Below are 17,952 nucleotides of genomic sequence, written 5' to 3' on the forward strand. Positions count from 1 at the left end.
ACTGCTGTCAGCACAGAACCTGCTTTGGATCCTCTGTGTCCCCTCTCTCTCCACCCCTCCCCCACTTGCTCTCTCTCTCTCTCTCTCTCTCCCTCTCTCTCTTAGAAATGAATCAATAAACATTAAAAAAAAGAGTGGGAGAGAGTTGAAGATACTCTTTAATGTATTTGCACCCCTACCCCATTTTCTCATCTTTTAGGGTATTACAGCTAAAGACTTAAACCTGTTGCATTTTTGTAGCCATAGGATCAACCTGGAATCTCCATTTGGGGGAAACTGTAAGGAATACACTCGGGCCAGTCATCAGACTAGACCTGGTTTATGCCGTAGGAATTATAGATTTTGTAGCCAATCCAAGAGTCTGACTTTAGTCAGGGTCCAGGGACATCCTTCAAGCAGCAAGCACAGGCTGGACACAATTAGGAACGGCATCTCCCACAGAACTGGACATCCAGTGTTTTAGTATGGCTACTAATCGACTCTTACCTCGCAGGCCAAAGAGTTTAAATCACTCCACTAGAAATACTGCCTGAAACTTAGGATGGGATTGGATGTCAGTTTTCAGCTTATCTTTAATCAGTAGCCCTTCTTTAAAATATGTTTTTGAATTCTTCATAATCATCACTTTTCTCCGTTTATGGATGGGATGTCCACAGGACTACAAAGCTGAGCCACACTCAATACTGGGAAGCCCCAGAGCCTATCATCTTGACAGAAATCCATGCATCGAGGGAAAAATCAAAAACGAAAACTTGGGCACCCGGCTGGTCAGTCGGTGGAGCATGCAACTCTTGATCTCAGGGTTTAAGTCTGAGTCTCACGTTGGGTGTAGAAATTACTTAAAAAGAAACTCTTTTCAAAATAAACTTAGGGGGCACCTGGGTGGCTCAGTGAGTTAGGTGTCTGACTTTGGCTTGGGTCATGAGCTTGTGGTTGGTGAGTTCGAGCGCATGTCGGGTTCCGTGCTGACAGCTCGGAGCCCGGAACCTGCTTCCGATTCTGTGTTTCCCTCTCTCTGCCCCTCCCCCCCCCTCAAAAATAAACATTCACAAATTAAAAATGATAACTTAAAAATAAAACAAATAAACTTAGATTTTGGAGTCAGACAGATGTGGGTTCAAGTCCTAGCTCTGCCATTTACTACCACTGTGACTTTTCTTCAGTTCCTTAACTGTTGTGAGCCTCAGTTTCCTTATCTCTGAAAATGGGGTCAATAATACCTGCTGTGTTGTAGACGGTTGTTGCAGAACTCACTGCTGAGAACAGAGAATGGATGTAGAAAGTATTGCTGAGGCACTAGGCTGGGTAAGGTGTTATGTTACAAATGTGAGGTATTGGTATTGTTGAGAAATTTACAATGTAGACTTTCTCTGCTGAGCCACTCAGAGGGAAAGATCAAGCATGAGTTTTTTTTTGTCACCCGAGAGTTTCCAGAACCAACAGCAAATGGGGCCTGAGAATCAGTACATTTAGATTTTAACCAATGGGTTATCTGCATTTCTTGACATGTCAGTTATGGGGAGCCTGTGTGAATTGCATCAAACCAAATGCTTTATGTGGTTTCAAAATCTTTTGGTGACATATTGTACTTGAAAAGTCATTTTCACCTATTCAAAGGAATTCAGAATCAAATATGGCACTTGATTCACATATCATATCTTTTTTTTTTTTTTTTTTTTTTTATTTTTGCCTGAGGCCATAGTTACAGGTGGAGTGAAGCTGTGGGCTAGGTCAAAACAAAGTCTTGTTGTGGATGACAGGCAGAAGTGGCGTTGTAGGCCAGTTCCACCCCCCCTTTTTTTTAAACGTTTTATTTATTTTTGAGAGAGAGAGAGTGCGAGCAGGAGAGAAGGGCACAAAGAGAGGGAGACACAGAATCCGAAGCAGGCTCAGGGCCGTGAGCTGTTAGCACAGAGCCCGATACGGGGCTCAAACCCACAAACAGTGAGATCGTGACCTGAGCCGAAGTCAGACCCTTAACCAGCTGAGCCACCCAGGCGCCCCGTGTTCTCTTGATGCCTAGTCTACTGGGCTTTTCACTATACCTTGCTGGGCCCTAGTGGTGTATTCTCCTCATGCATCTACAAAGCCAGTGCTTCTGGACCCTGGTTAGAAAAGAATGAGTGCTAAGCTTAGTAGGATGACCTTCTGGCCTAGATATGGTCAGAGGCCTGGTCTTCTTCTGTTTCGAGTCTTGTAACACTTCAGAGCGTTCTTGCTTTCCCTGCCACGGGTTCTGGCACGTGAATAAAGGCACCATTAGGAATCACAGTTCATGGGGGCACCTGGGTGGCGCAGTCGGTTAAGCGTCCGACCTCAGCCAGGTCACGATCTCGCGGTCCGGGAGTTCGAGCCCCGCGTCGGGCTCTGGGCTGATGGCTCAGAGCCTGGAGCCTGTTTCCGATTCTGTGTCTCCCTCTCTCTCTGCCCCTCCCCCGTTCATGCTCTGTCTCTCTCTGTCCCAAAAATAAATAAACGTTGAAAAAAAAATTTAAAAAGGAATCACAATTCATGGAAAACGAAAGGGTTTTCTATCCCAGGTCTATCGATAGAGACACTCCCCTCTCCAATAAATTCCCTCCGACTAACGAAACTTCAAGATAGCAGCATCTTTGACCAGGGACATTAGTCAGTGAAAGGAAATTGGATTGCGCTGTTTATTTAAGAGCCTAAAAGTCCTGGGCAGGATACTGAGTTCTAAATGCCACTTGGGAGGCTGGTGCTTCTTCAGCAAGTGCGGCTGTAGAGTAAGACCCAGGTCTCCTAGCATAGCCTGATGTTGCCCAAGGGGGAGGCTGAAAGGACCTCTTTAATGTGAATACTTCGTCTCTTTGTAATTAAGGTTTCTTTTTGCGTCCCCTTCACAAAATGAGCTCATAATATTCACCTACAATTCACACAGTGTGGAGGTGAAAGATGTGCAGAGAAGAGCCCAAAGGGGGGGGGGTCTACATTTGACAAATGCTTTGTATATGAGAAGAATTTGTGTCATGGTAGATTTGTGGAAGAAAATACAGCCTGTCTGATAAGATGTGGCAGATTTCAGATAGGGGGTTTTGTGGGGGGGGCATCGGCAGGACATCATTGTTTGCCCCTTACCCCACACGGAGCCTTGGGAAGCCCTCCTGATAATACCACATTGGGTGGCTTGGGAAGGAAGGTCACACTGGCTACATTCTCATTTGTTCTTAACCTTCCTACTTTTGCCTCAGCTGCACCCCTTTCCAGTAGGGTGGGAGGGGGGTTAGAAACTTGAAAGTCTTGCTGTGGCCCAATTAGCATTCACTGATACAAAGGGCAGACTTTCAATGGGGAAGCAGGTTTCACAGCTGTGGTTTGTGAGTAGACGAGCTACCATGGAAGATGTGTGAAAGATTTTGATTTCAGCGCTGGATTTGGAGCAGGTGTCGGTCCAAAGAACGTGTCCCGTGCTCCTGAATGTGCTAAGAATACTTTGATCCTGGTGAAATAGATTCTCACACTGATGTATGTTCGCGGAGTAATAAATAGATACTTAGGGAACGAAAATCAAGGTTTTGTTCTACGAATGTTCACCAGTAATGTGACAAAGTAAACATGTATATCTCTCTGAACATAGTTTTAGGGTGCACAGTCTGGCCTCAGTTATTTGTGTCTGCTTTACAAGCTTTGGAAGCAGTTGGGATTGAACTCCCCAGTCCAGCCAGGCAGCCCCCTAGCCTAAAGCAGCCTGCCAGACTGCTACCAATTCGGGCAAACTCAGAGAATACACATTCTTCATATGAAGTTCATATCAGCCCAAGTCAAAGAGCGTTTCATAAACACATCTGCAGGGGCGCCTGGGTGGCGCAGTCGGTTAGGCGTCCGACTTCAGCCAGGTCACGATCTCGCGGTCCGGGAGTTCGAGCCCCGCGTCAGGCTCTGGGCTGATGGCTCAGAGCCTGGAGCCTGTTTCCGATTCTGTGTCTCCCTCTCTCTCTGCCCCTCCCCCGTTCATGCTCTGTCTCTCTCTGTCCCAAAAATAAATAAATGTTGAAAAAAAAAATTTAAAAAAAAAAAAAATAAAAATAAATAAACACATCTGCAGAATTCAGTATCATACATTGCACAGCCAAACGGAGTGTTTCAAAGTGTCTGCAACTTTTGTCTCTTTCCCGTTGAGATTAGACGATTGAAAATAGCTGGTCTGAATATCAGACTATAGGTGCTGTCCTTCATCAATGGAGGTGATGCTACTGCTGGCTTTAGATCTTGTTTCTTTTTAAAAAATTTTTTTCTACATTTATTTATTTTTGAGAGACAGAGAGAGACAGAGCACCAGTGGGGGAGGGGCAGAGAGAGAGGGAGACACAGAATCCGAAGCAGGCTCCAGGCTCCGAGCTGTCAGCACAGAGCCTGATGTGGGGCTCGAACTCACGAACTGCCAGACCATGACCTGAGCCGAGGTCGGACGCTTAACCGACTGAGCCACCCAGGCACCCCTAGATTTTGTTTCTAATTCAAGAATTTATGTACGTATGGAAAACTTTCCAAAGCTATACGAACTAAATGCCATTTATGCTTTTATAAAGATATAGATAGCTTAGTAAATGTTGTCAGGGCCATCTTGAGAAATCCAGAAACGGATTACCACACACAGCCCATGGCCTGTCAGTAGAATGGTGTGCCAGACAGGATAACTAGGACTTCCGTTCAATTTGTTTCAATTAATTTGCCTTTACTGAGAGCCTAACAGTGTGCAAAATTCAATCTGAATTCCATGGAGGTACAGAAGTGACAAAGGTATAACCTCAGTCTTCACTAGGTGTTTCTAAAATATTTCGTAGAGTATACAATCTGTATATTCACCTTGGCTGTGTTTGGCTATGTTTTGGAGGACTGGGAATTCCTTTGAAAAAAAGAAAATATAGAGGGGCGCCTGGGTGGCTCAGTCAGTTAAGTGTCCTGATCTTCGGTTCAGGTCATGATCTCGCGGCTTGTGAGTTTGAGCCCCGTGTCAGGCTCTGTGCTGACAGTTCAGAGCCCGGAGCCTGCTTCGGATTCTGTGTCTCCTCCTCTCTCCCTGCCCCTCCCCCACTCAGGTTCTGTCTCTCTGTCTCTCTCAAAAGTAAATAAACGTTACAAAAATTTTTTTTTAATATAGAGAGGGGTGCCTGGGTGGCTCAGTCAGTTAAGCGGCCAACTGGCTCGGGTCATGATCTCATGGTTCATGAGTTCTAGCCCCATATCGGGCTCTGTACTGATAGTACAGAATCTGCTTAGGATTCTGTCTCTGTCTCTGTTCTTCCTTCCCTCATGCTCTCTTTCTCTCTGAAAATAAATAAACTTAAAAAAAATGGAGAGTGGAAGAACTGGAAAGCAAGATCATCTTCTAGGGAGGTGACATTGTATAAGCTTTGAAGTCACACAATGAATGAATCCACTACCTGTTTGCTGCAGGCAAGTAACTTAACCTTCCTGAACCTCACTTTCTTTACCTGTAAAATGAGGGTGATAACTTTTAGCTTAGTGTCTGGAGTAAGGGAGACAGGTTAATGCATACTTCTTTAATACAGAAGTTCATTTAGGCATTTGTCTGAAAATGAAAAAAAAATAGAAATCTATAAACAATCGAACCACATCATTCAGGACTAAGCTTTAGAAGGAGGCATCCAATACATACTTTGGAATGAACAAATGAATGGATAGAGAAAGGAAGGCAGGGAGAAAGAGGGAAGAAAGGAGGAGAGAAGGCGGACTTTCTTGAGCACCTGTGTTCTTTAGTACTCTCAGTCCTGGGCTTGGTCAGTGATACGTGATTCGTAGCTGACGACACTGGCTATGGATAGTTGCCTTGCCTTCTTCCTTCCCTTGGGTGTTTTTAGGAAAGTCACATGAACAACTACATTGACATTTTTCCGAATATTCCACCTTGGGTCTTGTAACAAAATGCTCCCAAGAGTTGGAACACTCTGCATGGAGGCTGTGTTGTAACACCCTCTCATCTCCCACACCAGTTTCTCCTAAGCTTTGCAGTTCCCATCTGTGAACCTTCTTCATACGAATAAATACCGAGTGCCATTGACAGGTATCAGTAGCGCAAGTCCTGTGTAGAGGGTCCTCTCAAACGTGTACTTCACTATAGAGGAAAAGCGTTTTTCATCTTAGGAAATCTTTGAATAGGCTCTGCTCAGAGCCCCACTACCACACTCTTCGGCCTCCTTTTGCACAGATGGGCTCTTTGCCTTAAAAGCATATCACCTTTTTTGACTCTAGTAATAGCTTCGTTCTGCTCTTTAAAAAGAAATTGGGGAAGAAATTGAAGTGCATTTCAGAATTTGTTTCTACTATCATATCTGTGAAAGTATCATATAATTATATTGCATTTCTTTTTCAGATTGGCAAGTTATGTGCCCATTCTCAACAGCGCCAATATAGATCTGCTTATTATCCTGAAGATCTGTTTATTGACAAGAAGGTATTAAAAGTTGCTCATGTAGAACATGAAGAAACCTTATCCAGCCGAAGAAGGTGAGAGGGATTTTTTTCCTCTATTTCAGCATACAATTAGCAATTGTGCTTTAAGGTCAAAAACCTTTGGAATGAAGCTTCTTAAATACACATTATTTAGTTCTTCTGAGTAGAGCATTTGATTAATTAAATTCTACCATTTGTCGATGTTAAAGAGAAAAGATACTGTATTATATGTAAGCCATATTTAAATGTAAAGTTACCATATGTAAATATCCAGTACAGCAACACAGGTGGAATGGGCCTCTCTATTCAAGGTATTTATTGACTAAACAAAACATTTTCTGCTTATGATCTGGTCTCACAACTTTATGGCTTCATTTATGACTTTCCTGGTATTAACGGTGAGTCCTGGTCAAGCTGACCAGAGAGAAACTGACAAGACACACTCATGTGTATACACATACTGTGCATTCTATATACATTCTTTTAAGTATATAAAATTAAGGGTTCACGGGGCACCTGGGTGGCTCAGTCGGTTGAGTGTCCAACTCTTGATTTCGGCTCAGGTCACAATCTCATGGTCATTGGGATCAAGCCCCCCATCAGGCTCCACACTGTCAGCGCTTGAGATTCTCTCTCTCTCTCTCTCTCTCTCTCTCTCTCTCTCTCTCTCTCTCTTTCTCTCTGCCCCTCCCTCCTCTGCTCTCTCTCACGTTCTCTCTCTCTCAAAAATAAATAAATAAACCGTAAAAAAAAATACAGGGATGCCTGGGCGGCTCAGTTGGTTAAGCTTCTGACTTTGGCTTAGGTCATGATCTTGTGGTTGGTGAGGTTGAGCCTCGCATCGGGCTCTGTGCTGACCGGATGGAGCCTGTTTCAGATCCTCTATTCCCCTCTCTCTCAGCCACTCCCCAGCTCCCTCTCTCTTTCTCTCTCAAAAATAAATAAGCATTAAAACGTGTTTTAATTAAAAAATAAATAAAATGAAGGATTCTGTTTCTATTTCTTAAGACAGCAGTCAAGGGACTAACTTCTCTTCATTCCTTCATTCATAAATTCTCTTCGTTCTCTTCATTCCTCCTCCTTTACCGAGATTCCCTCCTTCCATGTTCTAGCTTCATGGTTACAAATTAGGAGTAGACACTGGATGGGACTCCTAACACAGATCTGGGAGGACTGCCTTCCAGAAAGGACCGCACGTGTCGCCCACGCTGCCACTGACTCAAGAATGGCTAGCTATGAGTTCTGCTTCCTGATGACTTTGAGGGAACTGGGAGACACTGAAAAATTAAGAGATGGAAATTAAGAGATGAAATAAGCAACAGCTTAGATGTGAGCTAGATTATTCCATTCATATCCATTTACTACAGGAGTTTGGGAAGTAATAATTCTTCGTCTAATATGATCCAGTTTGGAATGTGACAAGAGAGAGTCCCCCCACCGGGAGCATTTCAGAAATTCCATTTTCTTCTCTTTTGTTGACTTCCAACCTAATACATTTCTAGTTTCCCTGTAGCAGCAGTTTGAAATGGTGATTCAGGGACCCAGGAAGTCCCAGAGATGCTTCCAGGGAGTCTGTGAGGTTCTCCTTTTGCTAATTCCATATCCATGTGAAGCGGGGTTTTGTTCATATAGACTTCAACCAAAACAGTGCACTGCCACAGACTGAATGTGGGAGCCACTGGGAGAATTTAGCCGTCTCCTGTTTAGCCAGGCTAAAGATATTTTGTAAAAATGCAAAAATGGTATCACTTTCTCACCATTTTTTTTCATAAGTGCTATTTACGTTAACATATAATGGCTCATTGTTGGTTTATAATAAATAAATACATAAAATCTTCCCGAGTTTTAATTTCTAGGCAATAAATATCAAATATATATTATACAAACAAACAGCTATATAGAGCAACAAACATTTATTAACCTCACAGTTTCTGTCAGGAATTTGGGAACAGCTTTGCTGGGTGGTTCTCAGTCTCTCAAGAAATCTCGGTCAGTTTCTGGGGCTGCAGTCATATGAAGTGTTGACTAGGCTGGAGGATCTCCTGCCAGGGAGGCTCACTTACACATTTTAGCCAAGCTAGTGCTGGTTTTTGAAAGGAGGCCTCATTTCCTCACCACATGGACCTCGCGAGTGTCCCCATGACACGGCTGCTGGCTTCCCCAGAATACGCGATCCGTGGAAGAGAGCAAGCAGAAAGCTGTGGTGTCTTTTCTGACCTAGTCTGCGAAGTGACATGCTGTCTATTCTGACATCAATTTGTTAGAAGTGAGTTACCAATTCTAGTGCACTCTCAAGGGGAGGGAAATTAAATTCCACCTCTTGAAGGAAGGAGTATCAAAGAATTTGCGGACATATTTAAAAACCACCACAGGGGTCCTGGCCCCAAAATATTTGACAGCCATTTCCCTATACCATAGGGTTTCTTTGGGAGGTTTTTTGTCTTTCTGGGAAGACAACATTTGGTCATTTCTCCAGACCTTCTGTAACCCTGACTTGACTTTGTCCGTTGTTCTCCGTTGCTTTCACTCTCTGCCCAAACCACCTGAGAAATTAACCTCAGTCTTTGATCTTTAACTAGGGGAAGCCCCTTGCATGTTGGACTGAAGTGAAAAAAATTATATCCTATTGTATATATATTTAAATGCTTCTTTTTTTTTAACGTTTATTTATTTTTGAGACAGAGAGAGACAGAGCATGAATGGGGGAGGGTCAGAGAGAGAGGGAGACACAGAATCGGAAGCAGGCTCTAGGCTCTGAGCCATCAGCCGAGAGCCCGACGCAGGGCTCGAACTCACAGACTGCGAGATCGTGACCTGAGCTGAAGTCGGACGCTTAACCGACTGAGCCACCCAGGCACCCCTAAATGCTTCTTTATTTTGAGAGAGAGAGAGAGGGCACAAGCGGGAGAGGGGCAGAGAGAGAGGGAGACAGAGCGAATCCCAAGCAGGCTCCACACTGTCAGCGCAGAGCCCAATGTGAGGCTCAAACTCACGAACTGTGAGATCATGACCTGAGCCGAAATCAAGAGTCAGACGCTTAACCGATTGAGCCACTCAGGTGCCCTAAAAATAAAATCTGTTAAAAAAGAAATTAAATAAGTGGAACTTTTAAATTATAAATTATATCTATATATTATAAATGTAATATAATGTAATATGTTTATATTTGTATAATAGTATATGACAATATGTACTTTATATATATTGCTTCATTTGACTGAGCAGAAACTTAGGAAATGCCTATTATGTGTCAGAATGTGTGCTGGGCATCGAAAATCAAGACACAATCTCAACTCTCCAAAGCAGTCTAATGTGGAAACAGACTTAAATGCAAATAATTCCAAACAAGTTTTATAAACGCAAAAGAATCTTCGGAGTCTATCCCTAGATGCAACCTATAGGAGCAAAGACCCTCTGCCCAGGGAGTCAGGAGCCGGCCTTCACGGAGAGGGTGGTGTATGAATTTGTAACAGAATCGCACGCAGAACTTGTTCAAACTAAACACACCGACCTGGCCCCATTTTGAGACTATCCTGTCAACCTAGACACGTTTATGAGTAAGTGGGAGGTCTTACTTTGTCAAGGCCCCTCTGCCACGGCCTCTGTCTTGGGCTCTGTGGGACCCATTCCCTATTGCCTTACCAGAGAGGGCTCTACGGTACTGATTCCTCCAGGGAAAAATGAAAGTGATGAATGGGCTCTTGGCCAGGCACCCAGATTGGGCACTTTGTTTAGATTGTTGCTAACCCCAAAGGAAAGAAAAGATGGTAAAAATACTACAAAGCCTGTAGGCTTGAGTAAGTGGTGGTCAGGCAGGACTCCTTTGGGTGCTGGGAACATGAACCTGCCCTATGATGCTTCTCCGAGTTGGAGCCGTTCTTCTTGAATTCCCTGGCAGAATAAGAAAGCAAAACAAGAGAATGTCTGATTTCATTTATCTCCCTCCAGTAGGCACTGTAGACCCTCTCAGGGAGAGGGGAGAGTTGGGGATTAGAAGATCTCTTGCTCAATGCCCTGGCCCCTGCGATCTGATGTTATTAGGAGGGTTTGTTTTGGAAGAGTGTTAGTACCTCTGTAAATTTCTCAGTATGTTCTGCACAGCATTTCACACTGTCCAAAAAAGTATATGTGCCTCTAGCACCCCTGACACCCATTGTAGCATTCAGTCCGTGGAGGTTGCGAGCGAGCTTTCTGAATCTGATTATGAGTTGAAAAGCCCTTTGCCTTATTAAAATAACAACACACAAAGAGATGCAGGATTCCTTTGGTAGCATTCAGAAGTCATCTGTTTGTTTTGTCTGCCCCCAACTGGGTAGTTTGCAACACACAACTAATCTTAGAAATGGCACAGTTCAATTTAAAGGCAACGTGATACTCAACTGGTGACCTGCGGATGGGATTCAGTGTTCCGTTAAGGTGGAAATATTGAAAATATCTGTCATCACATTTAAAACAGGATAGGACAAGAGGCACAAGTAGCAATCAGCAAAGAAGAAATGTGATTTCCGTAGTCCTTTCCAGCTCTAGGTCTTCAACGCTTCTCAGACGTCAGCCTTTGCCCACTTGAATGTCTCTTTCATTACTTCCCATATGATGTTGCTTTGTCATTCGCGTGGCCCGATAAAGTTTGGTCGAATGCGTGAGTCACATCTGCCCTTTTTCCAAGCCCCAAATCTCTAGTGAAACAGTCCATCCTGCCCCTGTATACCAAGCTGCTGGCCCAACTGCCACCGTGTGAGAAAGTCACACGGTCCCTCCACCCTTGTGAAATTACATCTGTGTCTCCCACCCTTCCCCTTCCTGCACGGCCCCTCCTCCTCTCCCCCTCTGACTTGGTCTAAAGGGGCAATGGATTAGGTGACACTAGTAAATGACCTAGAAAGAAAAGAACAAAAGCTGATCTCAGCTCCCTGGTCCAAAATCAATGCTTACTCCCACTCTCTCTCCGACCGCTGCTCTGGTTTGGCTAGGCAGTTTTGTAAGCTCAGTGGTGCCTTCCACCCTCTGAACAAAACAACAAAGTATGTCCTGAGTGAATCAACGAGTTTCGGCTCTGGTACAAGTCATTCTGCCCTAAATAGGGCCCTGCTTCTTTCAGCATTTGTCAACACCATCTATAGGCTTAAGCATTGTGTACGGATTAGACTCTGATGAATAGGAGGAGCTTCTAGCCTAGTTAGGGGGAGACACACAAATCATTTCCATACACTGCGGGCTAATGTCATAGCAGAGCTGTGTCCAAAAGTATGGCAGCACCGCAGCTGGGGGAATTAGCAGCTCTCCTGTAAAAGTCGAGAAAGGCTTCTTGGAGAAGGTAACTTGTGAGCCGGGCCTTGGCGGAAGCTTAGAAATTCAGCAGATGGGGGAGGGAAAAGAGGGCCTTCCAGGCAAAGGGAACAGCCTGAGAAAAAAGTACGGGCTAATCTTTGGAATGGTAGAAAGTTACAGTTGGGGTTCAGACTGTGAAAGATTCTCTGCCGCAGAATTAAACACGATCCTGCATCACTCCAATTATAATTATTTTAGTTTATGTGCTTTTCTGGGTTTTCAGCTGCTTTTCAAAAAAGAAAATAATGAGCTGCTATTACTTTATATTAAGAAAACAAGAACCTTAATGATAAAGGAGGAAAGTTCAGGATCTGCAGTCAGGGATGAAAGGCTGTTTTTACTTGTAGTGGTTTCCAATTAGTGCTGCTTTGATGCCCGCCCAAGCAAATCACTACAAGAAAGCCAAGGGAATCCCCTCCCCCAGACTGCAGAAGGGGACGCTCGTCTTGAGGACAGTGGGAGCCCTCCAGGGAAGATCACGTGCACCGGCCCGCAATATTTCAAAATGGCTCGTGCATGCAAAGGGGCCCTGCCCTTTCGTTCCACATTTAACACCCTGAATGGAAAGCTCTATGAAGAGACTCTTTTTTTTTTTTTTTTTTTTTTTTGCCCCTGAGCAGGCTGCTGTAAGCAAGTGTTGGGTTTGACCTAAGTGAGCCCTAGGCTTTACTCTTTCCATGTCAAGTGGTATGTTTGGCCTGCACGTATTAGAATAAAGTAGAATTGGAATTGAAGAACATTTCCTTTTCCCATCCTGGCAACTAATTGTCCATATTTTTTTTTCCCATCCTGGCAACTAATTGTCCATATTTTTTTTTTCCCATCCTGGGCAACTAATTGTCCATATTTTTTTTTTTTCTTTCTTTTTAGAGACAATTCAGTTGAGCTGACTGCCTTCGTTCATGGGTGGAGGTTCTTTTGTTATCTGTCATGGGCTCCTGGCACAAAGAAACATCTGGACTGAGTCATACGTGGCTAATTAATATGTCACCTAATTGCGTTCCAGGTAGCTTTCTTTTAAAGAGAGAAATGGAGATCTTTACCTTGCCTCCTTTTAAAATTATAAGCAGAGGGATGAAGCCTTTTTAAAAGAAAAGATAAAAGTAAATGAGAGAAATAGGGACATGAGAGAGGCCCAGTAAACTCAGCAGGAAAGGAGCTTTCAGGGCTGTGGTGTCAGAGGACATTATCACCTGTTGTGGCTCTCTTGTGAAAAGCTCATTAACTCTCCAACAGTTTAGAAAGTCTTTCTTCTGCAAAATAGTATGTGTGGATTTATTTTTAAAAATCCCAGTTTCTTTTGGAGCCCAAAGGCTTATTTCCCCACCATGTGTAGAAGAAGGTTTTACACGAAGGAATGGCCCGCCCCGAGGTACCGCCACACTATACTGGGGGACTCAAAGGTATTGGCCAGTTGGCTAGATGGGCTGGAGCCCTGCTCTCTGCTCTCCCAAAGGGGGATAATACTGCCTCACCCCAGAAGCCCTGGGAATTACTTGAGAGCCTGCAATTGTTCCATTAGTCTCGGATTGTTGTTGTTTTTTTTTTTTTTAACGTTTATGTATTTTTGAGACAGAGAGGAAGAGAGAGAGAGACAAAGAGACAGAGCACGCGTGGGGGATGGGCAGAGAAAGAGGGAGACACAGAATCCCAAACGGGCTCCAGGCTCTGAGCTGCCAGCACAGAGTCCATCACGGGGCTTGAACCCACAAACTGTGAGATCATGACCTGAGCTGAAGTCGGACGCTTAACCGACTGAGCCACCCAGGTGCCCCTCTCAGATTGTTTTCTAATCAAATGTACCATGGATTCTAATGTGAATAGTACACACCAAGAACCAAAAAGAATTCTGCGAACAAGTCTATCAAGAGTAGGTTTTACGGTGGGGTGCGTGAGTGGTGCAGTCAGTTAAGCATCCAACTCTTGATCTCAGCTCAGGTCATGATCTCACAGTTCATGAGTTCGAGCCCCATGTCGTACTCTGCACTGGCAGCATGGAGCCTGCTTGGGATTCTGTCTTTCTCTCTCTCTCAGCCCCTCCCCTGCTCATGCTCTCTCCTTCTCTCTCAAAATAAATAATCTTAATTTTTTTTTTTTAAAAAAGAGAACAGTTTTAGGAAAAAAAAAAGCATGAAACTTTACTGGAGAGACAAGTCTAGAAGGAAATACATCCAAATATTAGTAGTGATTATCTGTGGCTGGTGAGACTACGAATAGGATTTTTTTTTCCTTTTATCTTTCTGTATTTTCTAAATTCTCCATAGTGAGCATATATGTCTTTTACAATGAGAAAGAAAACCAATAGACCTTATTTTTTTAATGTTTATTTATTTTCAGAGAGAGAGTGGGGGAGGGGCAAAGAGAGAGGACAGAGAGAATCCCAAGCAGGCTCCGCACTGTCAGCGCAGAGCCCGACACGGGGCTCGAACTCATGAACGGTGAGATCATGACCTGAGCTGAAACCAAGAGTTAGATGCAGGGGCGCCTGGGTGGCTCAGTCAGTTAAGCATCTCACTTCGACTCAGGTCATGATCTCACGGTTCGTGGGTTTGAGCCCTGCTTGGGCTCTGTGCTCACAGCTCAGAACCTGGAGCCTGCTTCGGATTCTGTGTCTCCTTCTCTTTCTCCCTCTCATTCTCTCTCTCTCTCTCTCTGCCCCTCCCCCCCCTCTCTCTCTCTCTCTCTCTCTCTCTCTCAAGAATAAATAAAAATTAAAAAAAAAAAGAGTTAGATGCTTAACCGACTGAGCCACCCAGGTACCCCACCAACAGGCCTTATTTTTAAAAATGAAGGAAGAAATAGATTTTAACCATTGTTTACAGCTCCTGCAAATTTCTTTTCTCCCTCCTCACTCATGCTCTTAGTTCATGCCCGTGCACATCTGGCTCCTTCCATTGCCCCAATGGGCATTGCTCCTCCTAGGAGACAAGCCTCTCTTCCTCTGAGATGTAGCTCACCTCTTCTCAACCCTTTTTGGGGGGTTATATCTCAATAAAGCTGGGATAACATACAGTTCATCCATTTAAAGTATATAATTCAGGGGCGCCTGGGTGGCTCAGTCAGTTGAGCGTCCGACTTCAGCTCAGGTCACGATCTCGCGGTCCGTGAGTTCGAGCCCCGCGTCAGGCTCTGGGCTGATGGCTCAGAGCCTGGAGCCTGCTTCCGATTCTGTGTCTCCCTCTCTCTCTGCCCCTCCCCCGTTCATGCTCTCTGTCTCAAAAATAAATAAATGTTAAAAAAATTATAAAAAAAATTAAAAAAGAAAATAAAGTATATAATTCAGCTGTTTTTAGTATAGTCACAGAGTTGTACAGCCCTCACCACAATCCACAATCAACTTTAAAACATTTTCATCACCTCAAAAAGAAGTCCCATGCCCTTTAGCTATCATTCTTCAACCCTCCTCATCTCCCCACACCAACCCTAAGAAGCAACCACTAATCTACCTTCTGTCTCTATAGATTTGCCTATGCTAGACATTTCATGTAAATGGAATCCTATAATAGGTGGTCTTCCATGATTGGCTTATTGCACTTATTAGCATAATGTTTTCAAGGTTCCCCCATGTTGCAGCATATATGAATACTTTATTCCTCTTGAAAGCCAAATAATATTCCATTGTATGGACTGTGTATTTGTTTATCCATTCATCGGTTGATGGACCTCTGTCTTGTTCTGCCTTTTGGCTGTCGCTAATAGTACTGCTGTAAGCATGCATATACATGTACTTCTTTGAGCACTCATTTGTAGTTCTTTGGGGTATACGCCTAGGAGCGGAATTGCTGGGTCATATGGTAACTCCTGTACTTGACTTTGTGAGGAGCCACCAAACTGTTTTCCACAGCAGCGGCACCATTTTGCATTCCCACCCACGATATGAGGGTTCCAATTTCTCCACATCTTCAGCAGCACTTGTGCTCCTTTTTATTTTATTTTATTTTATTTTATTTTATTTTATTTTATTGTCCTTTTTAATGTAGTCATCCTAGTGGGTGTGAAGTGATATCTCACTGTGGCTTTGATTTGCATTGCCTGAGGCTTAATTGATGTTTAACTTGACTTCATCTTACCAGGCAAAGACCATTCAAACTGCTATCCCAGATTAGTCCAGGGGTTTACCCAGCCCAATAGCCAGTTGGTCGTTGAAGAAGAATCCCAGGAAAAATATTTGGGGAGAGAACATGGTTATGCTTATTAATAACCACCTCAAAAGATGAAGGATTTATTCATCTTGTGCATATAAAATAAAATAGTTATCTGGAAGGCGAAAAATATCTTAGTTACCTTGCATACTTTCTGGAATATAATATGTATTTCATTAAATATTTATATTCTATAGGCTTATAGTAATGGTAATATTGGCAGCAATTAATGTTATGGGGGGATTACTTTGTGCCAGGTCCTATGCTACACCCTTTACATGCATTGTCCCAAGTAGTCATCATAGCAGCCCGTCATTAGCTTCATTTTACAATTAAGGAAACTAAGCCCCAGAGGAATTTAGAATCTGCTTAACGTCTCACTGCTAAGTAAGTAAGGGAGTAGCTGGCATTCGACACTCATGTGGGCCGGACTCCAAAATCAGTGCTCTTACCTGCCACTCCTAACAGGTTGTACAGGATAGCTCTGAGAATACAACCAGCATTATAGCACGGTCACTAAATGAAACTGTGCTCTAAATTCAAAATAACTAAGTCACAAGCAAGTTTTTAAAACACAATCTCTTCCTAGGTCCATCCTGCATGTCCTGTGGCAGTAACGAGTACTCTATGACATGGGATGGCCTTTTATGTCCCCAAGTTACCTTGCTCAAGTTTCAAAGAGATTCCCCTGAGTTCTAGAATTTGATGACCCAGACTGTGTTCACATTATTCACATTCTTTGCGGTTTTTGTAGACATTTATCTCGACCCCACCGAGTAATATCCTTCCATACGAAAGTGGGAGGTCTTATGTTTATGGCCGCCCCTTATCCTCTTGACATTTAGGCAGACCCTCTGTGAATCTTCTCCAACTTGCCAGTGACCTTTATGATCATCCAGGGAAACTGTAAGGTTTCAGGGGCGGGGACAAGCTCAGAGCCTTTTTTTTTTTTTTTTTAAACTTCTAGGGAAGTTAAATTGGAAGGCTTTGCCATGAATTCAATTTTTCTTCCCATGTGCTATCTCAGAGAGAGTTTGGAGGTAGGAGGAGGCCTAAGGGAAACTCTTTCGTTAAAGAGCGGCCATCACCCGCCCCCCACCCCAGACTAATGACCATATTCCATTTCCTCAGCCTCAGCCTTTAGTCTTTCAGTTTCCACTCTTAGGAACTGTATTATTACCTTGTAAAACAGAGCATCTCTCCTATTAGCGTTAATTGAACCCATCTTTTCCCTGTTAGAAACTATAATGTTGACTTTTATTTTCAGAGCCCTGTATTGAGCCTCTTCACTTTGGAAGGTGATGGAACTCAGTGCCCAGAAGTAGGCTGCGAGGGGGTTTGAGCATAGCAGGAGGCAACTGTTGGGGTATCAGAAGTTTTATATATCCCAGTACCCTTTCTCGCACTGTTCTTTCCATCACCCTGGCTTTACCGTGCCCCTAGCCTTTGTGAAGATGTGCTGAGTATTATAAGCATGCTCTCTCTTCCAAATCATCAGTTGAAATGAATCGTTTTATAGTAGCAAAGTGGAAAAATGCAAGAAAATAATTTCCACCAGTCTTCCTCTTTTGGCGAGATCAGAGAACAAGCCCCAGAAGGCATTTCTGGGCTCAGGACTCCCACCAGTGTCCAAATGAGATTCAGGCCTCTGGCTCCTCCAGAGGCCTATATATCAGGCCAGTCCATTCTTAGCCTGGAGACAGTATTGAATAATTACTCCACTGCCAGCAAATTCCCTGGCCAGAGCCTCCAAAAACTTAGTAGAGACTTAAGGTAGCCTTGATTACGAAGAATGCTTTAACTTCCTTTCTACCAACAACACTGCTTTAGAAAAATAAGGAGTATTTTATTTTTGTTTGTTTACCATCGGACATCTATTGTATAGATATTTTAATATTTCTTTATAAACATATCCACTTCTCTCCAGTCTGTAGCGCCTTATTTTGTGTGTCCCTGTACATCTGAAACAAAATAATAGGCCAGAAATTTTGCTGGGTAATATGAGTATGTGTATTGATACATATTTGCATATATAATGTGCTCACTC

At 43.5% G+C, this 17,952-nt stretch overlaps 1 protein-coding gene across 2 annotated transcripts in view; it reads left to right on the top strand.

Annotated features, from left to right (window-relative positions):
* The window catches only part of GPC3 (glypican 3), a 391,248-nt gene that overhangs the window by 241,351 nt on the left and 131,945 nt on the right, over positions 1-17,952 (top strand). For both annotated transcript variants that reach the window (XM_040468088.1, XM_040468089.1), the window contains exon 3: positions 6,356-6,489. In XM_040468088.1, the coding sequence (XP_040324022.1) occupies positions 6,356-6,489 (134 nt within the window). The remainder of the gene's footprint in view (positions 1-6,355; positions 6,490-17,952) is intronic.

Source organism: Herpailurus yagouaroundi, unplaced genomic scaffold, assembly GCF_014898765.1.
Source record: "Herpailurus yagouaroundi ecotype Mexico unplaced genomic scaffold, PumYag 67681, whole genome shotgun sequence".
Taxonomy (NCBI): domain Eukaryota; kingdom Metazoa; phylum Chordata; class Mammalia; order Carnivora; family Felidae; genus Herpailurus; species Herpailurus yagouaroundi.